The sequence below is a fragment of the Pezoporus occidentalis genome, unplaced genomic scaffold (genome assembly GCF_034315485.1).
Source record: "Pezoporus occidentalis ecotype Australia unplaced genomic scaffold, CSIRO_AGI_Poc_V1 ctg189, whole genome shotgun sequence".
NCBI lineage: Eukaryota > Metazoa > Chordata > Aves > Psittaciformes > Psittacidae > Pezoporus > Pezoporus occidentalis.
Window position 1 is genome coordinate 1,190,491 of NW_026913737.1, and position 24,790 is coordinate 1,215,280.

General features: G+C 40.3%; 1 protein-coding gene across 4 annotated transcripts in view; it reads right to left on the reverse strand.

The window, feature by feature from the left end:
• The window catches only part of ATF6 (activating transcription factor 6), a 74,447-nt gene that overhangs the window by 11,300 nt on the left and 38,357 nt on the right, over positions 1–24,790 (reverse strand). For 2 of the 4 annotated variants that reach the window (XM_062616275.1, XM_062616274.1), the window contains exon 15: positions 6,575–6,659. In XM_062616275.1, the coding sequence (XP_062472259.1) occupies positions 6,575–6,659 (85 nt within the window). Of the gene's footprint in view, positions 1–201; positions 446–3,778; positions 4,914–6,574; positions 6,660–24,790 lie in introns of those variants that run through there. The other 2 variants (XM_062616276.1, XM_062616279.1) reach the window with 2 other exon arrangements.

Here is a 24,790-nt window from a genome sequence, read left to right on the forward strand (position 1 = left end):
CACTAAGTACAAAAAGTCCAATTAATTTATGACTCATTCTCTACCCTCTTCAGGAACAGTGTGTTCCCAAGAAAATGCCATCTGTAGCATTTATCCTGTCCATACAGGGAAGACCAGTCACACTGGGGCTTGGCCTGCTCTACCACACAAAACCCAAGAGATATTATTTTTGTATTAATAAAAGGACAAAAAGGCACAGAGGACCCTACAAAATCATCTTCCTGTTCTTTTGAATACATAAAAATAGGTTGCTTATTTAGCAATTTAGGTAAACAGCTCATTATGAAAAGTCACTGGGGAATAAGCCTTTATGATTTCATTTCTTGATCGTTTCCTGTCTAACTAAATAAACATGAACTCAAGTGACACTGATTCCATTACTTTTGTGCGCAGATTCTTGAATGATTTCTTTCATACTTTTTTGAATAATTTAATCTTCTCCTTCCTGTCAAAGACAACATATATTAACACACAATGGCTGGGGAGAGCAGTCTCTCAAATATAATAAAATATGTGGAAAATATTTAAGACTGCATCTAGGCAATGATTGATTCTGATGTTCAAAGAAATGTACGAAAGTTTGGGAGAGTATTCTGTTTTGATAAACTTTGCTTTTACATTACTTTGAAAAGAAAACAGGAGTGACAAGAGCAACATCTTACAATATGATTAAAAACTGTCATTAAAATTCTTTGATAAAGTATCTTATGGCATGATTTCAATCCTGATCTCTACAGCACAGCTTTGTATGAGCACACGAGCTGAAGCACCTCTGAAGTACCACCCCTAATTACAGCAGAACCACAGTAACTTCACATAATGCTTGTCCACGACTGCACAGACAGCATAGCAGACTCTCCCCATTTCTTAGGGCAGGCTCAGTAATCAGCTGCTGCAGTAAGGTCTAACTGACAGCTGACCACGGCTTTGATTTTTCTCATTCAGGCTTCACCAAACTACTGCTATTCCTCAACTGGCAGCCCAAGAAGCAGAAGGGTGGCATTTTCAAAATGGGCTGTAGACTTACAACATGTAGATATTCTTAGATATATTTTCCTACATCCTGGTTTAGGTCTTCATGCTTTGAAGGATTCTCAGTGACCTTCTCAAAAAACTTAAGCAGCCACCATTCTTTTATCTTATAGATAGATTGTAATCCTACATACACAACCTCCAGAGCCTTCTGCTTATACACTATAGCTTGTAAGTTGCTGAGTTGTCAATGATTTCTCATAAATCCAGATATAAGAGCAGAAACAAAGAGAGAGGTACCTCTACAGATCATGCTTGCGTAGCCAGGAGATGTTTCCTCTGTACCAACTAGAGTGGCATGAGCTTCTCAGTCTGGGGCCAAGGACAGCAGCTGTGAGGAGGAGCCACAGGGACTAAGACTTGGCTTCTAAGCACGATGAGAAGAATGAAATGCCCTTGGCAGGGGGTTGGAACAAGATGATTTTTAAGGTCCTTTCCATCCCAAACTATTCTGTGATTCTGTGAACCAGCAACAGGAAGAGAAAGCTCGGGCCATTAGCCGCCTGGAAACCATTCTGAAGCTATTCAAAGTGAGAGTGAAGGCTACCCAAATGTTAAGCAGTGACCTTCAGGGAAGTCCTCTGCCATTAAATGGTATGTATGGTTTTAGACCTTCCTCTTTCAATGACTGACTGGGAATCCTGCTTCTCTCTCCAAAAGATGGAAATGGCATCGTTTGTTTGCTTGACCCTGAAAGGCAGAGGAAGTTGGAGACTTTATTTGTTCAACCCCAAGACATGGGAACTCACAGAACATTGTTACTTCCCAAAGAGCTTTTGTTTTTATTTTTCTTCTCAGCCCGTGTGGGTTCTGTTTGCCTTATGGATTTTTCACAGCTTGCCACCAGCCTTGGACATCTGTGAGCGGCTTACACAAGGCTGTCTGTTGAAAGACAATTCTTTGTAACTGCATGCAAATAATCATGATGCTTGGTGGCAGAAATCACTCCAGTTTTGATCAAAAAGCCTTAACACTAGATTTGTTATTGACCTTTTTATTTAGAATATGTATTATTTCATAGCACTTCTGAAGTCTGTTACATCAGTATGACGGTGGTAAGGAAGGCTGAAGGAAGTGGTCGTGATCAGGGGCTGGCCAACACAACAGAGCAACAGAGCACATGGATTTTGCAAAACTCAGCGTCTTGTTCACAGTTCATTTCTGCCTCTAGGAGACTATTTCCATGATATGCTTCATGACAAAAAGCAACCCTTAGGAGAACAGGGCTCCTTAAGAAATCAGAAACATAGAAGTTACAGAGGGTCAGGCACACAGCTATGTCAAAGGCAGACTGAAGACAAGTCCCACTGTGTGACACTAGACCAAAAACCTACTCAGAATATTTGTAAAAAATTCAAACTGTCATGGCTGCCAATTCCCAGATAATGAGCCTCAGATCTCACCACGGGCTTTTTCATCAGGCCTCTCACTGTTCCGCAGACACCAACCCTCAAATGAGAGCAAATGATGGAAGGACTTTCACGTATGGGGAATTGTTCTGCATAGGGACCCCAAGAATAAAACAGGACTGTTTGGTCTTTGTGGTGCTGCTCAGGGCACCAATACTCATGGTGAGTACACATCTGCACAGATGTTTACAGCTGCTCCTACCAAGAGCAAGTGCATGCTGCAAGAGTACCTAACCTAATCCTAGGGAGAAATCTAGTAATGAAAGTGGCTTCTTGGGCTGAATGTTGAATGCTATCTCCTATACTGAAGGACTGTACATTATGTTCTCGCTTCTGTGTGCTGCAAGGAGAGGACTACTGGTAGCATGGTGTGCTGTGGGCATTCTACACGGACAAAAGGCTTGTGCCTGGGGTAGGGGAGACTGGCTTAGCTGTGCTGTACTCTATAGATTATTTTGATACAAAGACTGATGTTATAACCCATTTTTTACATGTAACTGCATTTTTTACAGCGATTAAGTAAATAGAAGGCTAATGGCAGATGTTTTCACTTAAACTTCAAGAAAGGCACTGCCTATGTGTCAACTTGGAACTGGAGTTAGGAGCCAACAAGACTTCGAATTACAATAAAAGCAAATTTAGGAATGAAATCTACTGGAGGCTTAACTGGTCTCGAGTGCATAGTTAGATTTCTAAAATAATAGCTGCAATCCAGCATAACAAACATGACTTGGTTAAAAACAAAAGCTGGAGTTTAACTGTAAATTGCACTTGGCTTTCATTCCCATGAGAAACTGAAAGATATTTCTTCCTGGAATAACTTCTCAGTAAAGGCACACCAATGGTGCCTCCAAAACCATATACAGTGCAACCAAGACTACCCAGTTCTGCTTTTTTCTCTCCAGGCTCACCAGCCCTAAGGTCCATCAGGCAGATTTTCTGTGAGTGACACTTTTTTTGTGCACAAATGCTGGGGCTTTGTTGTTAGGCAGAGTCAGGTCAAAATGTGGGCATGGGTGGCTGTGGTGGCAAAACGGAGAGTTGTACCCAGGGACAGCAGCCAGCAGGGGAATGAGAGAAGGCTAAAGGGCTGGGAGGGAACTGGGGGAGGCAGAAATGGAGGAGCTGACAGCAAGTACTGGCTGTCAACTGGCAGGGGGTAGGCAGCCCAGCAAGCTTGGAAAGAGGCTTGGAAGAGGGTGTGGAAGAAGGAAAAGAGGGTAAAAGAGAGAGGATTAACACATACCAATGTGTAACAAGTTATTATATTTAAAAAACTTACACTTCAACATATTTAACATGTTATCATATTAAATATATTTAAATATTTAAACCTATTTCTGTGCACCTGTGCATAAGTCCTCAATGAGGTTTTTGCTGGCTTATCCTCATGCTCACATTAGTATGATTCAAAGCCAATTCAGTCTTACCAGAAGCAGCACACAGGAGAAAGCTGCAAGGTAATGGACATTTTTACTCCTTTCCAACATACAGCAACTCAATAGTTTTTATCAAGCTTTTGCCTTGAACATTAGTAATGTACTATTGGTTTGTACAGAATTGTTCTCAAACTTTCATCTTACTGAATGCATACATGCTCACATACCCACACCAGTCTACCACAAACCTTTCCATTGAGATTTGCCATTATCTGCAAAGCACTCGGACTGCCACTATCTAGACTTACCCCCACTCTTCCCTCCAAGAAAAACTCTTCAAAGTATGAATTTGATTCTACTTTGTACGCTGGTGAAAACTGCCAGACCAGTCACGCAGAATCATGTCATAAACATCCATGCAGAGTCATGTAGGACAGTGATTGACAACTCTTTTTGCTTCCTCATCTTTTCCATACCTGTCCTTTGTCCCTGCAGTGGTGGTGGGAACAGCTCAAGCCAACTATAGGCAGAGTCTGTAGCTAAGCTCAGAAGGCACTCAAATAATCAAAGTGCAGTCAGACAGTTCTGCTGGGAAAAAGACTAACCAAGCAGTTCAAAGGGTTCTCGACTGAACTGTAAGCTGTTTCATGTTTGGAAACAGTGTCATGGGTAAACTTTAGTACACAGACAAATAAAAATCCCAAAGAAGAAAGCAAATGATGAAGTTCCAAAAGAGTTTCAAAGAAAAGGACATTCACTTTCATTCCCTTCATCTCCTCTGCCAGGTTTGTGGCAACAAAAAGGAAGGGCAAGTAGGTGGCAGTGGAAAAGGTTTCTGTTCTTCCACAGAGACCTGGCTGAGGCATAAGAAAAGACAGCAGGGGACAAGTCCTTTCATTGAAAGTTTTGCCAAATCCTCCCAGGGAGACCCATTCTCTTCTAGCAGCCAGCTCTCTGCAGGTGGACAAAAAATTAAGGTGGGCTTCAAAGAACAGCTGGGAGGAAAGCTTTGTTGTCAGCTAGCTTCCAGATGCTTATTCAGGACATGCTCAGTCCCTACGGAGGAGGCAGAATAGGGTGGAGGAGCAATGTTCTGAAAAGAAAGAAAATGGAACCTTCTCCAGTCAGAACTTTTTAGGGAATCATGTCCTCTAGGTAATCTACTAATAACCAAATTAAAAATCAAGCCAAGCTACCTACTGCCTCTTGTGTTCCTTGCAATTTTTTTCCTAATACCTGGCTGGGTGTCATAGACAAAGCAGCATTTGACGGCATTGTTTACTTAATGCTATCCTTGTGTTTCATCTGTTTCAACATCTCTCCCCGAATCCCTGGACATTTTCTTATTTCCTGGATTATGCTGATGTTCTGAAGAAAATTCCCAAAGAACCCAAGTAAATAAAATTTCACAATGTTTCATTATAAATCAAGGATAAGATTTGTCACTGGCTTCTGATGTGTATTTTCCAAAATATATTTACTCCAACAACTGAAACATTACTTCAAGTAAAACAAGACTCAGTAAGATGTTAAGAGGAAATACTTCGCAATTTAGAAACAGCGGTTGTTCTTTCAGTGATAAAGTGACCGTTTGCATGTGATAATTTATGGCTCAGCCAGAAAAGGACTCTTGTAATGGACATGAAAAGGGAGTTTCAGGCAGATAAATGCCAAAAATAATACTGATCCATCTAATAAAAATTCCCCTAAGATAGCTAGCTATAGATTATCACACTGAATTTACTGTACTGCATGGGAAAATGCAATTATCAAAATGTTGAAAACCTAAACTGATTTTACTTTTTTTTCCTTAGTTTATGGAAATTTGCATCATAAAATAATGTTTTCAGCATGCCTGAATTTAACAATAACATTTGAGTTTATGATTTGCTTGTACTGTTGAACACACAAGTTTTCTAGAAGCACTATGTGCACAGATATTCAGAAAGTAAAGTTTATACTGTTACAGTGTTCATGATGTGTTTGATGACTGTGACAGTGACCCTGTGCACCAAATATGTCCTAACTTGGCAGTCCCTCAACACATGAATTAATAATACATTTATACAGGTCACGTCTCTCATGTGGGACTAAAACACATATCAAGAGCATTTCTCTTCGCTGATAAGCCTGTGCCCCTACTGCAAAGCTGTTTTCTCTGCTGTCCTGCAGCACTGTAAGATGATTATTATTAATCCTGACGAAGCTGTGCTGAGAGGTCCCACTCACGCTGAGTGCTGTGTAACAGTGGTAAACAGCTAAGAAAGCTGACGGAAGGCAGTTGGTATCCTAACAAGCTAGTAAGGCCAAGGAATTTGGCCTGCTAAGCAGATGCAGGAGGAACCTGAATGAGAGGATGAGAACGAGAACAGTCTCCGCACTAAATGGGTTCTTTGTAGCCACCAAGTTAGAGAAGATAGAACACATTCAAGTAACCTTTAATCAGCCGTGTATAAATCACTGAGACTGTGTATAAATCACTAGCTCCTTGAAGGAGCTAGAATATGATACCACGAACTGCTGGCCAAGTCACGCAGCCATTCATTACAGTCTCAGTGACCAGGCACTGGTGATTTACCAGCACCCCAACTCCAGCAGGGACCCTGGCAACTAAGGCCCAGTAATGACCAGTCTGATGTCTTTTTCAAAGCTGTAACTATAGACACTTAGTCTAAATTTGGTTTCCACATACAAGTCAGTCACATCTCTTTGAAATTTTTTTTCCTATCATTCTCTTTCATATTTTGGACTTACCATTGATGTTTACAGCTGGCAACACTATAGACATCTTTGGTCTTCTGGTCTTGTTATGTGTTGTGGCTGGCAATAACAGGTGGTCCTGGAAAACATAGGAAAAGATGTGTTAAATCTACCCTGGAAGTAGAGCTGGGAAAATTCCTTTCCATTCTATCTTAGAGGCATTCCATACAAAACTATTTATGACAGCTTAGCAAATTCAAATTGTTGAGGAAGTCTTCCAAGAGTCACAGCAGTTGCTCAGGCTGTGTAACTAAGAAGAAATCCCTATCACATACAGCAGAATATGAAAAAGCCTTGATCATGTGGAAAGAGATGGAAACTACTATTAGGCCCTCATTCAACGGAGTACTTACGTATATGATTAAAGTAATTTAACTTGACTTCAGTGATATTTAAACATGTGGTTACAGGCTTTGCTGAACTGGAGCCTCTACTTGCAGTTCTGTCTGCTTTATAAAATAAATGCCATCTTGCTATATCTATCTCAAGCCCTATCCCACATGCTTTGTGCAGTAGGACTGTATCAGACAGGGTTGTGACAGGGTGTGAATTGTGAGCTCTGCTGACAAAACCTGCCAGGGAAGTTTGATGGCAAAGCTGTGCTTTAGTAGCTTATCTCATTTGTGAGGTGGCTGGGTACTGGTGTATGACAGCAGTGTTAAAACTAACTGCCCTGGGTTTAAGCAATGGAAGCTGCATCTGCAGGAGATGCTCTGGATACGGACCTGAACTGCAAGGAAAAATGCAGCCTTTTTTTTTTTTTCGGCTGTTGCTGAACTCAAACTGTTCAACTTGCAGCCTGGGGAAATATGTGTCTTCCCTTATCAGCAGAAGTAATATAACATAAAGTGCCAGTCCAAGCATATCCTATATTACTGTGCTATGCTGATCTGGATGGACCAAAGAAAGGCTACTAACAATGAGGGAAGCTTCCCACGCCCTTCAAAACTTAGCTTACCTGACAGAAGGTTGCTTCACTGCACCATCTCATTACACAGTGAGAGTTGTGAGGGAAGAATATTTGCTACTTCTTATTAATTAGGAACAAAAGAGTGTGTTTATATAATTGACAAACTGAGTTTAAATTTCTAACTCATGCTTTAAGTGAAAAAAACTTCCATTCACTAACTATCTTTTCCAGGTCCCAAAGAACCTGGAAAGTTTTATTTTCCTAGCCCCTGAGTTTGTCTCTCTCCCAGTCCCAGCAATGCCAAATACACTCCCAGTGTCTCTGAGAAGAACAAGAGCTGGCAGGTGCCACCATGTCAAACATGTGGAGACCAGCTCATTAAGAAGTTTTTACAACTATCCAAAACCAGACCCTGACATCTGCCTTTCACTTTTCAAGAGTCAGCATCTCTCTCATGCGGTTAAAAAGCAGAACCAGGTTTGATGCTCTCATCTCATTTTGTGCTTTCCCATTTGTAAAACTCCCATGGTATTTTACAAACCCAGGACTTGGAAACTTCACATGCCGCTTTTCAGCTCCCAGCTTAAGGGCGAAGAATGAGCACACAAACAACTCATGGTTTTCGCCAAGGTTATCTTTTTTGGCAGAATGAACTAAGACTTCCTTCAGGACACTGTTGTTAACATCTTAATGTCAGGGTAACTGTAATTTCTCCATTTTAGTATCTAAACACTACATTGTTATGTCTAAGATTCAGGGAACTGAGTTACACAAAAAAAAAAAGTGTTAAATATACCAAAATGTTCTGTAGATACATTGCAGAAATATCACTCTTTCTTTTTCCCACCAAAAAATCCCCCAGAATAACAAAGAACTGACCATAAGCAGAAAACTTTACTTCAATGTATGACTGTAATTAAAAACATCTTGGTACCAAAATTATAAAACCACTCTGCTATAATTCTCAGACCACATATGTAATTCCCATTTCATTTTTGAACCACTGACATTAAGACAACACTCAGGCAATGAACTTTACAGAAAAACTGTTCTTGAAATTCAGTGTTCCCAAGAGAACAGTCTAAAGGTAAGATGCCCATTAAAAACGGATTTTGTAACAATGTCCTTGTCATGACTTGATGACTATTTTTAACATTGCTTTAAAAATGCTTATCCTGTTGTGTTCTTTTTTTCTTTTTTCAATACTTCTGAGAGACCATAACATCATAACCCAGCAAAACACAAATACTGCATATATGATGACCTGTGAATCATTACAAATAACTTATTTTTTGCCAACATATCTGAATATTGGTACACTAATTGATGCTGGCTTAGTTTTGCTTATAACAGCACTTTAATTTACTATATGGATAAATTATATTAAGAACTATCACAAAAACTTTACAGTTGGAGAACCTCTACAGAAAGAAACATCAGTGTCATGACAGAAATTTCTGGATAGCACCGAAATAAGGAAAATTCCTCCAGTTCCTCCTGCACAGTTCCTTTTCTTGGCTGCACCACGGGAGGTTCAGGTTGGATATTTAGAAACAGTTTTTCATGCAGAGCATGGTATAATCCTGGAATAAGTCAGCAGAGAGCTAGAGGATTTTGGAGGTTTCCAAGACCCAGCTATACAAAGCCATGGCTGCCTATATCTATTGTCAGCAACAGTTCCACTTCACAGAGGAAGCTAGGCTAGGCACTGCAGAGATTTTCTCTACCCATTTCTGTGATCCTGTGAGTTTCTTTTTGCAGTCCACAGGACAGAGACAGGCAGTAGCAACTTCTCATAAGAGTCCTATTGTAACTACAGACACAGTGCAAACACCTCCAACTTGGCCTTTACAAGCTCTGCATCTCCTCCATCATGGTTAAATTAAAAGACTTGGCTCAGACTGACCTTGCACAAGTAGTATTTCCATGACTACAACCCAGTCAAACTATTCATTAACAGTGCCAGACAGGTTCAGATGCCACCAAACTGAAAACAACAGTTTGGCATCTGCTGGAAAACACTTTATTCTAAACCTTGCTTTGAAAGTAAAATGCAAAATTCACCTTTTTTTAGATCTACCTCACCTAGAAGCTGGCTTTTTTGTTTGCTGTTTTTTTTTTTTTTTTAATAACAGAACTTAGCTTTAGTCTCAACTAATTTTAGACTTCTGTGAATGATAATTCAAGAGCTGCAAAGAAGAAACAAGCAGTCCACGACTGTGTGCTCTCTTCATAATACTGTGCTGTCTTCATAATACTGACTTTAACAAAACCAGCAAGTAATTTTCTACTAGATCAGTCAACTGGTGGGCAACTCCAGCAAGTATTTTGCTCCACACCAAGACAGCACTAGAGAAGACAAGAGCTCTAGAGGAGTCTGCTGCTGTTCAGTAACTCATGAAAACAGTCTAGTTCGGACTGGTCAACCAACATCCAAACACCTCAAGCTGTATTTAATGAATCCCACCCTGACAGTCTCTTTCCCTGACTCAGAGAAACAAAAGGAGCATTGTTTTCTAGACCACAGTTACTGACATTCAAAACCAAAGGAATATAAGAAGGAGGACAGACACATAAAATGCCAATATTATAATCTAGTCTAGCCTAGTGAAGTGATCTTTTTTACACAGATCATGGCAGACCCAGCACATCCTGCTCAGCCACACAAAATCCCGTTAGTGAAAGAAACTGGTAAGATACCTATTACCTGTGCGCTGCTATTAGCAATCCCTCCACACACAACCTGACAAGATCAACTCATTGGATCTGAAACAAAGTGCATAGGGAATCACTGTTGATGAAGGTGCTCTATTACCCAACACATGAGAATTAACTTACCATTAGTTTCCAGACTCTGAAATGCCTCCCAAAACTACACAGCAAAGTGGTATATTAATGTATCAATTCACCTGCTACTCCTCTGTTTTACCAGAGCAGTTTGAACAGTGTGAAAGGGAAGATCCAGAGCGTTCTGCTCCCACAGCAGATAGTGAGACAATGAAGTAATTTCCACTTGTATTTGTGTATTCAAATGTAATCTGGAGTTGTCATACAGCTCTTCAGTGTTCCAACACCAACTTTGGACAAGACAGCCATATTAAAAGCCAGTCAGCTCTAAGTCCAAACAGCAACCAGGAACTAATGTGCAAGATGTACATGTCATCTAGAAGGTGGACACTGACAATCTCTACTACAAAGATCCATTTTTTAAAATCTGGAATTCAGGAAATGTATCCATCTTCCTAATAATCTTTACCTTTTATAAGCAGGAGTGTCCCTCTGACAATCAGTCTTAACTGGCAAAGTTTCATAACTACCCTCATTCTACATTGAAAGCGAAGGTAGCCGCGGATATGCTGCAGAGCATCATAAATATTTTGCCTACTATTTAGCTTCCTACGACAATCTTGAGCCCACAAGTCTTCAAATTGCCCACAACTTTAATTTGAAAGCAATGCGTAACTGTTCACATGCAAGATAAATGAATGTATGAATTAGTGACTAGGAAGAAATTAGACATATAGTAACATTGTTTGAATGCATCTCTGAAATGTAAAAATAGTTTCTCCTAACCTACCCTGTTCTGAAAAATGCTGAATTGTGTCCCAGAGAGATGTGTGATGCTATTACTCATCCCTAAATATAAACACTAGACAAAAAAAATTCTAAAATTAAAGTGCTGCTTGTGATATTAACACATGGTACAAAACTGAAAATGAATAAAAGCAAATCTTGCAAATCAACATCTGGTCCATGAGCATGAATGTAAACCAGAGGCAGAATAAATCACAACTATTACCCAACAACAGATGGCCTTGGCCTGGACCAAGTTTTGCACTTAGATGAGATGATAATTTAAATACACGATACAGACCTGCGACTGCTGGCAGAATGACTGGAAAAATATCAGCCTGGAAAGACAATATTTCAAATGAGACCCTAGCTTTAGCATTCTCATTTTCTTTTGATCATCTCTACAGTTCAGTGATATTGAAGCCAGATGAAATGGACAGATAGATTAACACAGAGATACTAAAAATCCAGCCACAAATGCATTGCCTTAGTTTAGTATTTTGGGATACAGAAACATGTTTTCCTGGGGATAAGATCTGAAGCTGTTACTCGTTAAGCTTCTGATTAATAATCATATGTATTGAGTCCTTGCCACCACAAAACATTGAGGACACTATATTATTCGAACATAATTATCCAGAGCCGTAAACACTTGAAAATTAGGCATCCCTATAGTATTAATTTCCTCACTGAATATTTTTACTGTGCTGGCTAATTCAGTGCCTGCTGATCTGCTTTTGGACTCAACAGTGCACAGAATTGCAATAAAGATTTTAAGGGTTTTCCAAAAGATCACTCTTGTCAGGGCTCTAACAGGGATTAAGCTTTGGAGCCTTGTGTATCTCTAACCCTCACGATCAACTGGCAATTGAAATCCTGTTCCACTGGATTTGAATATTCCAAAACTGGCTGATCAGCTTCAGAATATGTGGTTTGGTTTTCAAAGTCCCCTCTAGGTAACTTTTGGGCATCATTTAAAATAAATAATTGTTTCTAACTCTCACAGTGAAAAAACATAAACAGAACATCATCGCTGCATACCACGAATTTTCATTAAACATCCTTGCAGCACGTACTGGAGGAAAATATTACCAGTGCTATGGGGAACGTTAGAGATGTGCATGCAATTTGAGGGATACCCGACTGGCACAGGAAACAAAGAAATGGATTTCCAAGCCCACCAAGGCTCTGCACTCTCAGCATGAGCTGTCTTTCCTCCTATCCCTGAGGTTACTTATCTGTCAAATCAATTTGCTTAGATCTTTGTTGAGCTGTTGTGCTTACGGTTTGGATAAGTGTTTTTCAAAATCCTTTTCTAGTATCTTGAGAAAAAGCATTACCTATCAGAAAATAACTAATGTAACTTGATTTAAATGGGCTTTGTTACAGTGTAGTTAGCACATCTGCCTAAGTAAACATCGTTTGTCATGCCTCGGAAGGGCAAGCCATGCCTCTGACTCTTCCCAGTGGTTCAGAGCATGTACCTGGAAAAGTACAGAAGTGACCCACTCCTGTAAGACAAACCCTATCTTACTTCTTACAAAGACTTCATCTAGGAGATTCATGTCTGATTAACTAAGGATAACCTTTTAGAAAACAACTGACATTTGTTACTTTACAGGAATAAAAGCTCCAAGGAGACTGGATTAAAATACCAAAGGAAAACCTCAGTGTGCTGTTCTCATAATTTGCCTTGATGAGGAGATTTGATCTTTACCATTGCCTTGGAAACCACCTATGCAATAATAGAATATTGCAACTAACCAAGTTGCCAGAGCAGAGAGGGCAAATAAAGCCAGGCACTTTGGTATGCCAAAGGCTACTGTGTCCAGGCAGCTTCAGAAGACTTCTTACAGTAAATAAACACTGTAGCTGGCATTTTTTCATCTCTGTTTATGACTAAGAGGTCTCACAGGGAGTCATTCCTCAATTTCTTCATGCTGTGATTCTAGGACCAGATTACAACCTCTGCTGATACAGGCTGAGAAGCTTTCCATATCCCACTGAAGTGCTGGCAGCTTCCCGAAGCTGCTGGGGGTCCATTTTTCTTTAACAGCACTACTTTCGGTAGCGTTCAACATGTCCTGACATCTTAAAAACTTATCTATTAACTATCTGACCACATCTAGTGATCTCAAGATGAGGCAGATTGAAAGCAGGTGGTTTTTTGACCATAAAACATTGTTCATCAAATTTATGTATTGTTTTTCAAACCTACCTTTCTGAACATCTTCAGGGATTTCAGGTCGGCAAGATCACACTGGACCTTCTTTAGAGGTATGCCTTCAGCCATGCAGAGTGTGAAACAAAAGTGTGATTCTACAGGCCCAAAAAGCTGCATGCAACTTCAGAGACTGCCCTGTACAGTCCTCTGAGAAGCTGGACTTTCTAAAACCCTGGACTGACAGAGCTAATGAATCAGCGTGTCTTTCACAAACCACAGATTTTACACTTTTTAGAAAATTTCAAAATAATTGTTTCAGGCTGTCTGGCTGTTGCCAGAGCTGTGATGTTTCTATCCTCATCTCCTACACGGGCCACCGGACCTGCACCGAGCAGTTCTGCAGCCTTTGGCTTGTGACTCCTGACCGGGAAACGGTACCTCTGATGCCAGAATTTCATTAAGACTGCTAGGGCTGAACTTCAGCAGCTTTCTGGACACAAGAAGAGGCTGTTCTCCTGGGAAGAGAACTTACTGCAATGCACTCATGGCCTAAGGGCTGATTCTCATTTACCATGGCAGGCCCCTACACTGCAGAGCACACAGCACAGATCATGGTGTAAATGAGAATCAGGTCTTGGCGTATGTTTCTGGTTTCCTCTGTCAGTTCAAAGAGGAGGTGTATGAAAGTTTACAAATTTGTAGAGGAAACGGCTGTATAATTTCATTATTGATTCAGTTGGGTGATGGCAACCATATGGTGTCCTGAGGATACACCACACTAGATAGAGTACTGGTCCCTCTGAAAATGCCAGAAGTTGCTGCAACACTGTTTTTACTGTAAGTGGACATTAAACAGGACAGTAACTACAGAGGGGAGGGTGCCTCTGAAACTGCCGATATCCTACCATTTCAATCCAACATTTACATCTGAAAAGCACAGGGATACTTTTAAGAGCAGAAAAGAGAGAGGAAAGCAGCTAAAACCTCTACGCAAAATGTGACTCAGCCACAACACTTGCTCATTATACCATGAACTGTAAACTTGTTTAACTTGTTTTTAAAATTTTTTTTTTTTTTTTTTAAGGTAGACCTTATAAATCCAAGTAGATTTACTCACCCCATCATGGATCGTCACAGAGAATCCATGACACAGAAAGATGAGCATGGGAGCAAGTTAAAGATGGGATAACAACTGCAAGGAATCCACAGAAAACCCACAATAAAAATTCACAAGGTCTCAGCCTTTTTTCACTGGCTCTTGACAGCCCACCCTGGAAGGCTCCAGTAGTTTTACTACTTTGAGTTTAACAATAACAATTTAACTTAATTTGAAAGAGCACCAGTTCTGCAAATATTAAACTTGAGGTTAGATAGCATGTATTAACACAGTTTGATTTTGCAGCATACTTTAAAAAGAGAGTTTGCAATCGAGAATTCAACTTCCAACCCCTAATCACGGAATTTAATTACTTTTCAAAGTTTTAAGCCTATCTGGGGGTAGAGGAAGGGGGATACTGTCCCATACAAGGAAAGCTCCCAGAAGTGGTGGGAACAGAGCTTCTTTTAATGCTTGTATTTTTGCCAAAAGTGCTCCTATTCACACCGATGCTGTTCCAATCCCAGTGTTTTTGTGCACAGGTGGTTTTTATGGTCTATACTTCGCATACAGCAATGAAGTGATGAGATATGTTTTTTAAGTGTTTTACCAGAAATAGCTCAATCCCACAGTCAATAAAATATCCTGTAGTGTAAGATTACACCTTTCTGACATTCTCAGACAAATTTCTATAAGCAACACCTAACTGCACTCTGGATCACTTTCTGGTCACTGTCCCTGCAGAAAAGGGAGATGCTATTCAGTTTAGTTCCCACATGAGAGTCCTTTTAATGAAGAAGTCTTTAGTGCCTTTTATTGTCAGCTGAGCTACTACCAGATGTGATATGGCCTGGGCTCCAAAACTAAACTAACTGGAAAGCACCTCACTGTGAGTCAGAGAGCCTTGTGAAAATCCCGGAGACCTCAGAGGAATGGAAAATACACTCTGTCACATGCCTCCTTTGGAAGAAGTTTCCGCCATTCCCTTCAATGGCAGCACTGCTGCTTGTTTATAAGCCAGGCTCAGCTTTGGAGCATTTTCTTGGTGTAAAGCAGGACCAGTGGCAAAGAATCTCTTCTGATTTGCGAAATCAAAAGGTTATGGAACCTAATAAAAACATGGAAACCTGCTGTGAGGTGTGTCCATTTGTGCAGTTCACAGAGACAGCAAATACCAGTAAAGCAAGAACTACTTTTTGTCCCTTCTCCTTTTGGATTGAAATTATGTTACATTGCCTTAAAGACCAAAAAGAACCTAAAAATCAAAGGCCAAATTAAAGTGATCTAGTTTAGATTTTTTAAGGATTGCAAGTGTCTCAGGCATAGACATTAATCCAGGTCACCTCTCCTTGGTGTTGAGCCTTGAATCCCAAAAGATCCAAGACACAATAGCAGTCACATATGATTCTATTTTAGAACAAAAAAAATCTTTCCAGGTGTAGAAGCAGACCAAGTTTCATAATGACTTGAGGCAAATTAAGCTTTCCTGATGCTGTAGCTGCTCCCGATTTCCTCTTCCTGCCTGTCCTGGGCTGGACATTCCTGCTGCTGCTTGAGAACTGATGCTGTACTCTTCTGACTCCAAGGAAAGCCAACTTATCATGCTAAAATGGAAACAAGCAGTGTGTACAGATATGACACTTTTCTCTACCTGTCTTCCAGCCACCGACCACTTTCAATTACTGTTCTAGGGATTTTATGACAAAGATGTGACTTCCATATATTTCATAGCTATTAGTAGATTTCTCTTCCATGAACCTTCTCAGTCATCCCTGGAATACATGTAAGCTTATAGCATCTATAATGAATTTTGGCAAGAAGTTCCACAAATCTATTTCTATTGTATGAATTGCTTTCCTTTCCTTGGTTTGAACTCATGTCTTCCTGGCTTAATTTGCTCCCCTTTGTTTCATTTAGTATCTGACTCAGTTCCCTCTAGGTAGAAGATCAAGGTTACAACTGAGAAAGCAAGAATGAAAATGAAAGAGAATCTCATTACTCCATCAAGATTTGAGAAGACCAATGCAACACCTTTCTAATACACAACAGACTATAATGCAAAGTATTACTCTGACACACCAAAAGCAGCTGTAAAGCAGATGTCATATAAAGGTGGAAAAAAATTATATACTATACAGTTTTTCTACCTTTCATGGTTTACATTCCCTCTCTTCAATTTCCAAGGCTGAAGAGAAAGAATTATGCCTTAAGGTAACACTGAAATATGCTGGTAATTAGGTATCTGTTAGCCAAGCAGTAGACTACCCAGTGGCTTCTGAGAAGGACTCCTGGTCTCCCTTCAGGAATCAGAATACAAGCATACTTCCAGAAGACAGGACCGCTAACCTTCTGTTCCACTGAAACATCTATCTTTACCCTGTTAACAAAGTAACACCAGCTGCAAATTACCCAAGATGAACTTGCCTCATTTCCATCCAAGCTTTCTGAATCTCATTTTTAACTTGCAACACATCCTAAATAAGGGGCACTAAATACCATCAGCCTTCCCCTGTGTATCAGAAATACTCCAGGAAATCACAGTTTACTTGTGTGTACACATTAATTAGGCACACCATGAGGCGCAGCAGAGCCAGTCCGACTGCAACGGAGAATGATGTGAAGGCACCCCATTTGGACTTTATTTCTATCATAAACATACTCTTCTACTCTTCCTTCCAATTTTGTCTTTTTACCTCTGTATAGGGAAGAGAAAGAAAGGACATGTGAACAAGGAAGGCACAGGACAGAGACTGGACAGAAATCAAGCCAATTAAACTTGTCTGCAGAACTGCTTTGCAAGGCCCGAAAGTAAAGAACAATGCATGCATTTGCTATGATGTAATTTTGGTTTGGCAGCAGATAAAAAAAAAAAAATTCCTAAAGGCAAAGTAAGAGGATGTGAAGAACAGAATTCTATGTTTAAATAAACAGTTTTGGTTAAAATCATATAGGAAGGTTTTTAAGGACCTGAAAATGCTTTCATAATTTCTGCATGTGTTATTTGTGGAAATCAGTTGAATTTCAAGATAAACTAGAAAAGGTTTGTCTACATGAATAGCTGATTCAGTTCTGGGCTTCGGTGAAGACAAAAAAACATCCCAGCTTGTACTGGTGGAAATGTTCTTCCTATAATGTTTGGTAAGAATCAGATTTTCTTCTAAAGGCTCTCCCAATCAAATGAGCACCATAAAACTGGGACATGTTTGCTCCAAGTTATTTGAGAATAGTGTTTCTCTGACATTTTCCGTCCTTCCCATGGGCTGTGTAAGCACAGAAATGCAGCTTACCTGTAACTCCCAGTAGAGTCTGTCAATTATCCTTGTAGAATTTACAAAGTTTTAAGACCCAAAAGGAATTAATTGTTTTATTACTACTACCCATAAAAAGAAATTCCCCTCCTTCTTCAATTCACTGCAGCAGGGCTCTGCTTTTGCATAGCATCTGCAGGCTATTAGTTTTGCAACTGCAATCTGTAATTGCAAAAACATGTAATTTAGGTAGGGCTTGTGAATAAGGTCCAGTAAAACCAAAAAGGATATAATCCAGATTCTTTGCTTCTCTGACAAAACATTAGCCCAGAGTTTCTATATTTGCTTGCAAGACCTCAGGTCTTCTACATAAGACAAATTTTGGATTCCCAGAATTACTGCCCAGCTGGAGATTGCCCCAAAAGAGCACACACAACACAAACTGAACGAGGAATATTATGATCAACAAGCACCTTTTTCCGCTGTTCTTTCCTGTCCCCCATACTTTAGCCTCATACACTCAATGCACCTGAATATACCTCTTATCCTCTCCGACAGCAATTCAAACTTCACTGAAATGGAGGTATCACCTCCCAACAGTGGCAAGAAATGATGTTTTAGGTCACCCACAGAAAAGTGTTTTATAAATACAGGCAGTACTTTCAGTAAGCTGCTAGATCTTGTTTGCAATGTCAGTAACTGAAGGGTAAAGTGGCTTTAGGAGCATCTCTCTAAGAAACCTGAAGAAATGGGTGCTCTTCCTCTGATTTCACTACAGAAAACGGTTTCCCCCACCTTCTGCCAAAGTTGAATAAAAGCATGCTTTTATATAACTTCTCACAATGCAAATACCACTGTCAAAACCACAAGAATAAAGCAACATGAGAGATATAAAAACAAACACAACCAGATAAAAAGGAAACAAACGCCCTTCTCAGTCAGCATCAAGACTGCCTTTTTTGCTTGAATCCCCGAGATTTACCCAGACCTCTGCAGTGACTTCAGCTCAGTCTTGGGTGGGTCTCTCTACGTCTTGGCAGCAGGGACAGGCAAAGTTCTCAGGCTGCCAGTGGCTGGCCGGTGGTCTGGCACACTTGGGCCAGGGCTGGTGCTCCAAATCCAAACTGCCTTTTGTTTTTCACAAAATCTCACTTCAGAGACAACACGGTTTTAATATCAACATGTAGTGTGCTGAATCCAAATTTGACAGCAGCATTTTAATCTGTGAAATGTGTATTGCATTACAGATGCCTGTTGGAAAGATGTTTCTCATTCTGCATATCCCAGGACATCTGTATGGCTGAGGATTTCATCAACTATTCATAGTTTCTTCTAATTAAAGAGATATTCAATATAATAGTGTTAAAGAAACTGTTACCTCTGTTATTAATAATCTTAGCTGAAACAAGATAGTGTGAAGATGAAGTTTCCTTTCATTTTTTTTGCCCGTTGGTTCACATAACTTATATTTACCCCAACCTGATGAGCTTCCTTCTCTTCACATTTGTAGCTAAGTTTCACTTCTAAGTCTCAATTCTGAGTCCATTTTTTTTGCCAAATGTCTGCCCTATTTGAATTTCTAGTGTTGCTGAAGAAGATGTAAATCAGTTATAGACTTCATTTTTTAAGGGAAAAAACATCTATAAACTTTTAATGTTTTTTTCCCCCCAAAAAAAAGAAAACCTCAAACCAAAATAAGGAAACAACCTGACTGAAAATGGTCTTAAAAGACATAAATAAGTTATATGATTAACTCACACTTGGTGGTAAAAAGGATCCTGGATGCCTGGCATTTAGGATTCCTCCTTAATCACTGCTAACCTACCATACAGAAGTGCACTTCAGAATGGCTGAGCATATCCTACAGGTGGCTGAGCACAGCCACCAGAACCAAAAGGTTCCTCCTCCGGCCCTCAGTCCTCGCACCTTCCGTGCCAGCCTCTGGCAACTGCCAGACTCTTCTGCGAGTTCCCTGAACTCTAAGCTGTTTTTCTGCCAACATGATAAATTGCTCAAGGACAGATCTGACGAAGAGGTGCAACCAAGGAACTGACACTGGTAACAGCAACTCTCCTTTTTGGTGGTGGTAAACTAATTACTCACTGGTTTTTATTCTAAAAAAATCCTGGAAGCTGCTCATGTGTATCTAGGGAGAGAAGAAATCATCCAGTTTTGAGCAATGTAAGAGCACATTATTGTTTTTACTGCAGTGCTCTGGGAATTCATACAAGCCATCAAAACTTACAGCACTGTGATGGAGGCAAGGCACTGTGCACTTTTCATGACCAAACCAGCAGTTTCTCTAGAAGAAAGCTTTCTCTTGTGACAATAAGTTTACCTGGATCCTCGTCTGAAGCCTGACTGATAAAGGATAAACACAGGAGTATAAACTGGTGTAAAAACATCACACTCCTTGTCCATCTGTGCATGTGATTAACTGCCTGCCTGTCATAACAATTGAATTAGGAAGATCACAGGCACCAGATTAGATTTAAAAGAGTGTAAGGTCAGCCTCAGGAAGATAAAAATGTAGAAAGATGCTTGCTTGCACGCTACTCAAAAGACAGATCAGGCCATAGCTTTCAGGCTGGGCCTTTCTTCCTGGAGAGCAATATGTTTTCTTCTATCAATACTTGCCAGCTCTGAACCACATTTAAAACATACTGGCTGGAGCAAATAGAAGACTTTCATCTCCCCACTTAGGGTGAGATTAATTTTTTCCAGCTTTAGAAGTCTGCTGAGCTGACTGGGCTTCCTTTAACATCTACAGAAGGAGAGAGGCACCTCCCGAAGGAGATTCATCCCATGCAATAGTAAGTGTTTTGAGATAGGTCAGAAAAATTTAAAGGAGTTTTCTGCCTCATTAAGTGAAGAATGAGCCTTGTGTGGTGCTTGAGAATTTGTGGTGCCTGGTAGTCCATAAAGCAGCAACAGCAGTCTGTGAAACAATTTAAGAAATAAACCCGGATGCAAAGAAGTTACAGAAGAAAAACAGAAGTATTAAAGGAACACAGCAAATCAAGCAAACCTAAGCCAAATTTAGGGAGTGTGGCCAGGGCACTGAGGAGAATTTTGTGACCTTCTGCTCAGCGCTGTGAAACTATAGATGGAATAGCACGTAAAATTTGGGGTCCCCTTCTCCAAAGCAAAGACAGATGTGAGGAAACTGGACCAGGGCTAGCAGAGGCTACTAAGATCAGGTCAGGGCCTGAGGCATGTGATCTGTGAAGAGAGATAAAGGGAGCTAGGCTGGTTCAGTCTGCTGAAGAGGAGACAAAGCAGTCAATCTAGGAGCAACCTGCAATTACCTGAAGTAGTTGCAGAGACAATGAAGCCAAACTCCATAGTGGTGGATTTTTACAAAATCCGTTTCATTAATGATTATTTAGAAACTCTGGTGTACAGGGAGATGGTGCCAGTGATATCAAACAGAAATGAATGGGTGCAGTTCTGTGCCTTTAACTATGCACATCTCACCTGACATGTGCTGCTAACTTAAACATCTAGAACTACAGTTAATGCTTTTGCCTTCAAGTATTCTAATTATGTAGATTTTGCTTGTGAAAGAAAATTCAAGCTAATTTCAACATTTTCTGCCAATATTCTGCAAAGTATGATACAACTGTATCAGAGAACCAGAGAAGCTGTGTTTTCATATATGCGGGTTTAAAAAATGAAATGCCCCAGTGACAACATTTCACCAAGCCACTGGAGTTTCTGGGTTTCCTAACTATCTCAAAATACAGCGGACTTTCAGGTCAAAGAAAGGCTCTTTGGAATTCTAATCATAGAATAAAGATGTGAAAAATGATGCGTGAAGGTTTTTAGACAAGTAAGTACAACAGAATACTCTTAGACATTGAGGCTACAAATACTATGCCAAAAAACTTGATTTCACTATATGGACAGCATCAATTGCATGAACACTTTTTTAATCATTTGAACTACACTCCCATATGAACCCTCCCCTCTTTTTCTTACTACTGTAGTGGCTTTAATTCTATGCAAGAATTAAACATCTTGGACTCACTACAACTTCCACAAAACATGAGAGGTACTGAGCACCCTGATGGCCCTAACTCCTAATCCTCTCCTCCAACACAGCTGGAGGGCCACCTAATTTGTCATCAACCAATTTAATAGCTATATTCTCTATTTTTTCTATTACCCAAAATCACCAATGCAAATATCTAAACAGGCCTTCGATGCGAGGGTATGCAGAAGAGCATGAGCCTGAGGATACTTCATCCTGGTGGATGCACTCCTTTTCACTTCCATTGCCTCTTGCTCTCTGAACACCTCCTGGTTCTGTAGAAGCTACCCCTGACCTGCACAAAGCAACATGAACTCCAGGCAGTCCCCAAGCTGCAGATCATTTTCCTCTCCCCCTCTGATCACACAGAAATCTGCTTCTAAGCATACCAAAAGTGTACACAGCCCTGCAACAACTGCACATGCCGTTACTGGGAGGGAAATGCACACAAGGAGCATGACAGCACATTGTTTGAAGGATCAGATTCAATACTGTAATTTCATGCAAGCCAAAGCAGCTGTATCAAGGCTCTGCCAGGATGTTTTCAAACAGAAAAAGTACTGCAAGCAGATGAAGGTGATTTGTAACAGAATTGGATAAAAGGTGCCATAATTGAGATACAGGTTTCTGGGTTTATTTTCCTTCTTTTAATCCAGACCAGTCTTGCTCTTCAGCATCTATTTTCTATGAGAATTAAGTTTCTGGAAGTGACTTCTATAACCAAACAGGTAAATTCTTCAATCAATTATTAAGATTTGGAGAGGTTTATACAGTCCAATACAATTTGATCCATATCAAGCGGTCTGCAGGAATAATCTGCAGGAAGGTAATGGACAGTGATGGTTATAACTGCCAAGGAAACAGAGGAGGGACAGAAGTTCTGTAGGGAATTAAAAGCTAATTATCCAGAACATACAGGACACCAGGCTGTTCGCCCTGACAAGGTCTGCAGCTGTAGTCTCCTGTTTACTGACACACATGTGCAAGGTAATGAGACTGAAGTACATACACACTTTTTACATGCATTTGTTACGTCCTTTTGACAAGTCATGTGCTGTGGGTAAAATTCTCATCCTGGATTGCCATACAAAGCTGATACTAGTCAACTCTACACCCAAACGGAAATATCATGTCACGACATTGCAACAGTTTACCCAGCTGGCTTAAAACTCCTTTCTTAGCATTTATAGTATCACCTCTGCATTTAGCCTGAACCTAAACAGTTCCCTTCTGCTTGTGTAAATGTAGTTCTTTACAATTTCTCTTTATTTTCCTACCTAGAGCCACAATTAAGTGCTTTTGTAAAAATTTTACATCAAGAAAACTGCTGCATCTGTCCTTTTTCTCCAAATGTTTATGCCCTGTTTTATTTTTGCCCACATTTCTCCACATGGGTGCTTTGGAAACTGAGCTTGAGAATTTAGGAAACTTCTTGCACCTTTGTTGCCTGCCGGAAACTTACAGCTTACAGCTGGTAAGCAAATTCCAAACAGATGTTTTAGCAAAAGCAAAGAGAAACCCACAGTGTCCTTCCCCGATGCCAAAGAGACATCCTTCTGGAGATGCTGGCTCCAGACTACCTAAGGTAACACAATGGTTCCTTTTCAACCTTGTTTTCCAGTAGTCACCTGCCCAGTGACTACCTACTGAGTTCCTGACCTTGATGAAAAACTCCAGGTCCAAGCACTCAGGACTGTTCTTAGAAAGGAGGAAAGCTGCATGCTGGTTTCCTGGAAAGGAGATTAAACAAGAGCCTCCTAGATGCTAACAAGTGACTCAATCCAGGAACCCCCACACTTGCCAAAGCCTCAGAGAAGGAACCATCATTGAAGAACAGCTTGGGAATGTCCACTTCTAGAGTGTCAAGGGAGAGTATTGTTTAATGCGCAGGAGCCTGACTAGACTAAGATCAAGAGAGTAAGGCCTGTGTACCTTACTTACAGAGTGAGCTCTCAGTCTGAACACAGCTTAAGATTGCTTTCCTCATATTGGGTATGACATCTCTTTGAGATAGCTGACACTTCAAAATTCATTTTGGATAGTCACAACACCAAGGAATGATAATAATCACTTATGCAACGCAATGCTTAGTGGAGCTTTGTTAACTGACCTCCAAGGGCAGTGGCCATATGGAATTTAACAAATAGGCTATTTCTACCTAGTACTTTCATGGTGTACCATGCTGCTGAGTTGTTCGCATGGCCCTCCCACATAGCTTTGCCTTCTCTTGATCAGAAGTATTTACTAGTGCCAGCATGATTCATAGGCATATTTTAACGTTTGCAATCGAAACACAAAGAGGATTTCCTGACCTGTGGTTTCCAGCATGAAAGATCTCTCAGCTTAGCCTGAGTTAGCCCAAATTCTTAATCACTGACCCAAAGACAGACAGTTTGTGTCAACTATGCTGGCAAAACTCCAGTTTATCCAACTACATGGTGAGGAGCAAGCTATACCAGGCATGAAACAAAATTATCTCATTCTTGGACCCATCTCTCTGCTTCAACTATCAGAAACAAAAGTCTACCCAGCTGGTATGGAAATACATCGTAAAAGAATTAAGCTGTGAGAACCTGCTATGGACACAGGCAGAACACACCTATATAGAAGTCTTTTAACCTATATAGAAGCATTTAACCATAGAGCATACACTTCTGCAGCAGACCCATCCTGATACTGTGATAAAGCACAGTGAAGAAAAAAAGACTGCATTTTGGGGAAAAGACCCTACTGCTTTCTAAGATTCATAGAGAACAGATTTAGGTGCCAGAGAGTCTCCTAACATTTCTTAGCCCTTCATAAGGAGCAAGTGAATTTCTGCACCTACTGCATCCCAGTAAATAGGCCACAAGCAACCACAAGTCCCAGAAGTAGAAAACAAGTTTTATGTTCCACTCTCAGTTTTAAAGTCAGTTACAAGATTCAAATCCCAAAGTTCAACAGATGAAAGTGTACATTTAATTTTATCACACTTCTTGTCCTAGGAGTGTGATTTAAAAATAAAACCTGGAAGCCACAAGTGTTCTGTTTGGTCCAGTGGGAGGTGATGATGATCAGCACACACTCATAATAGCACCTGGGCTCTTACTTCATAAAACAAGCTTTGTGTGCTGTCCAGCCAAAAATCTGGCAAAAGAAGTAATTCAAACTGGAAGCAAATAACTTTCTCTGACCAGAATTAACTCT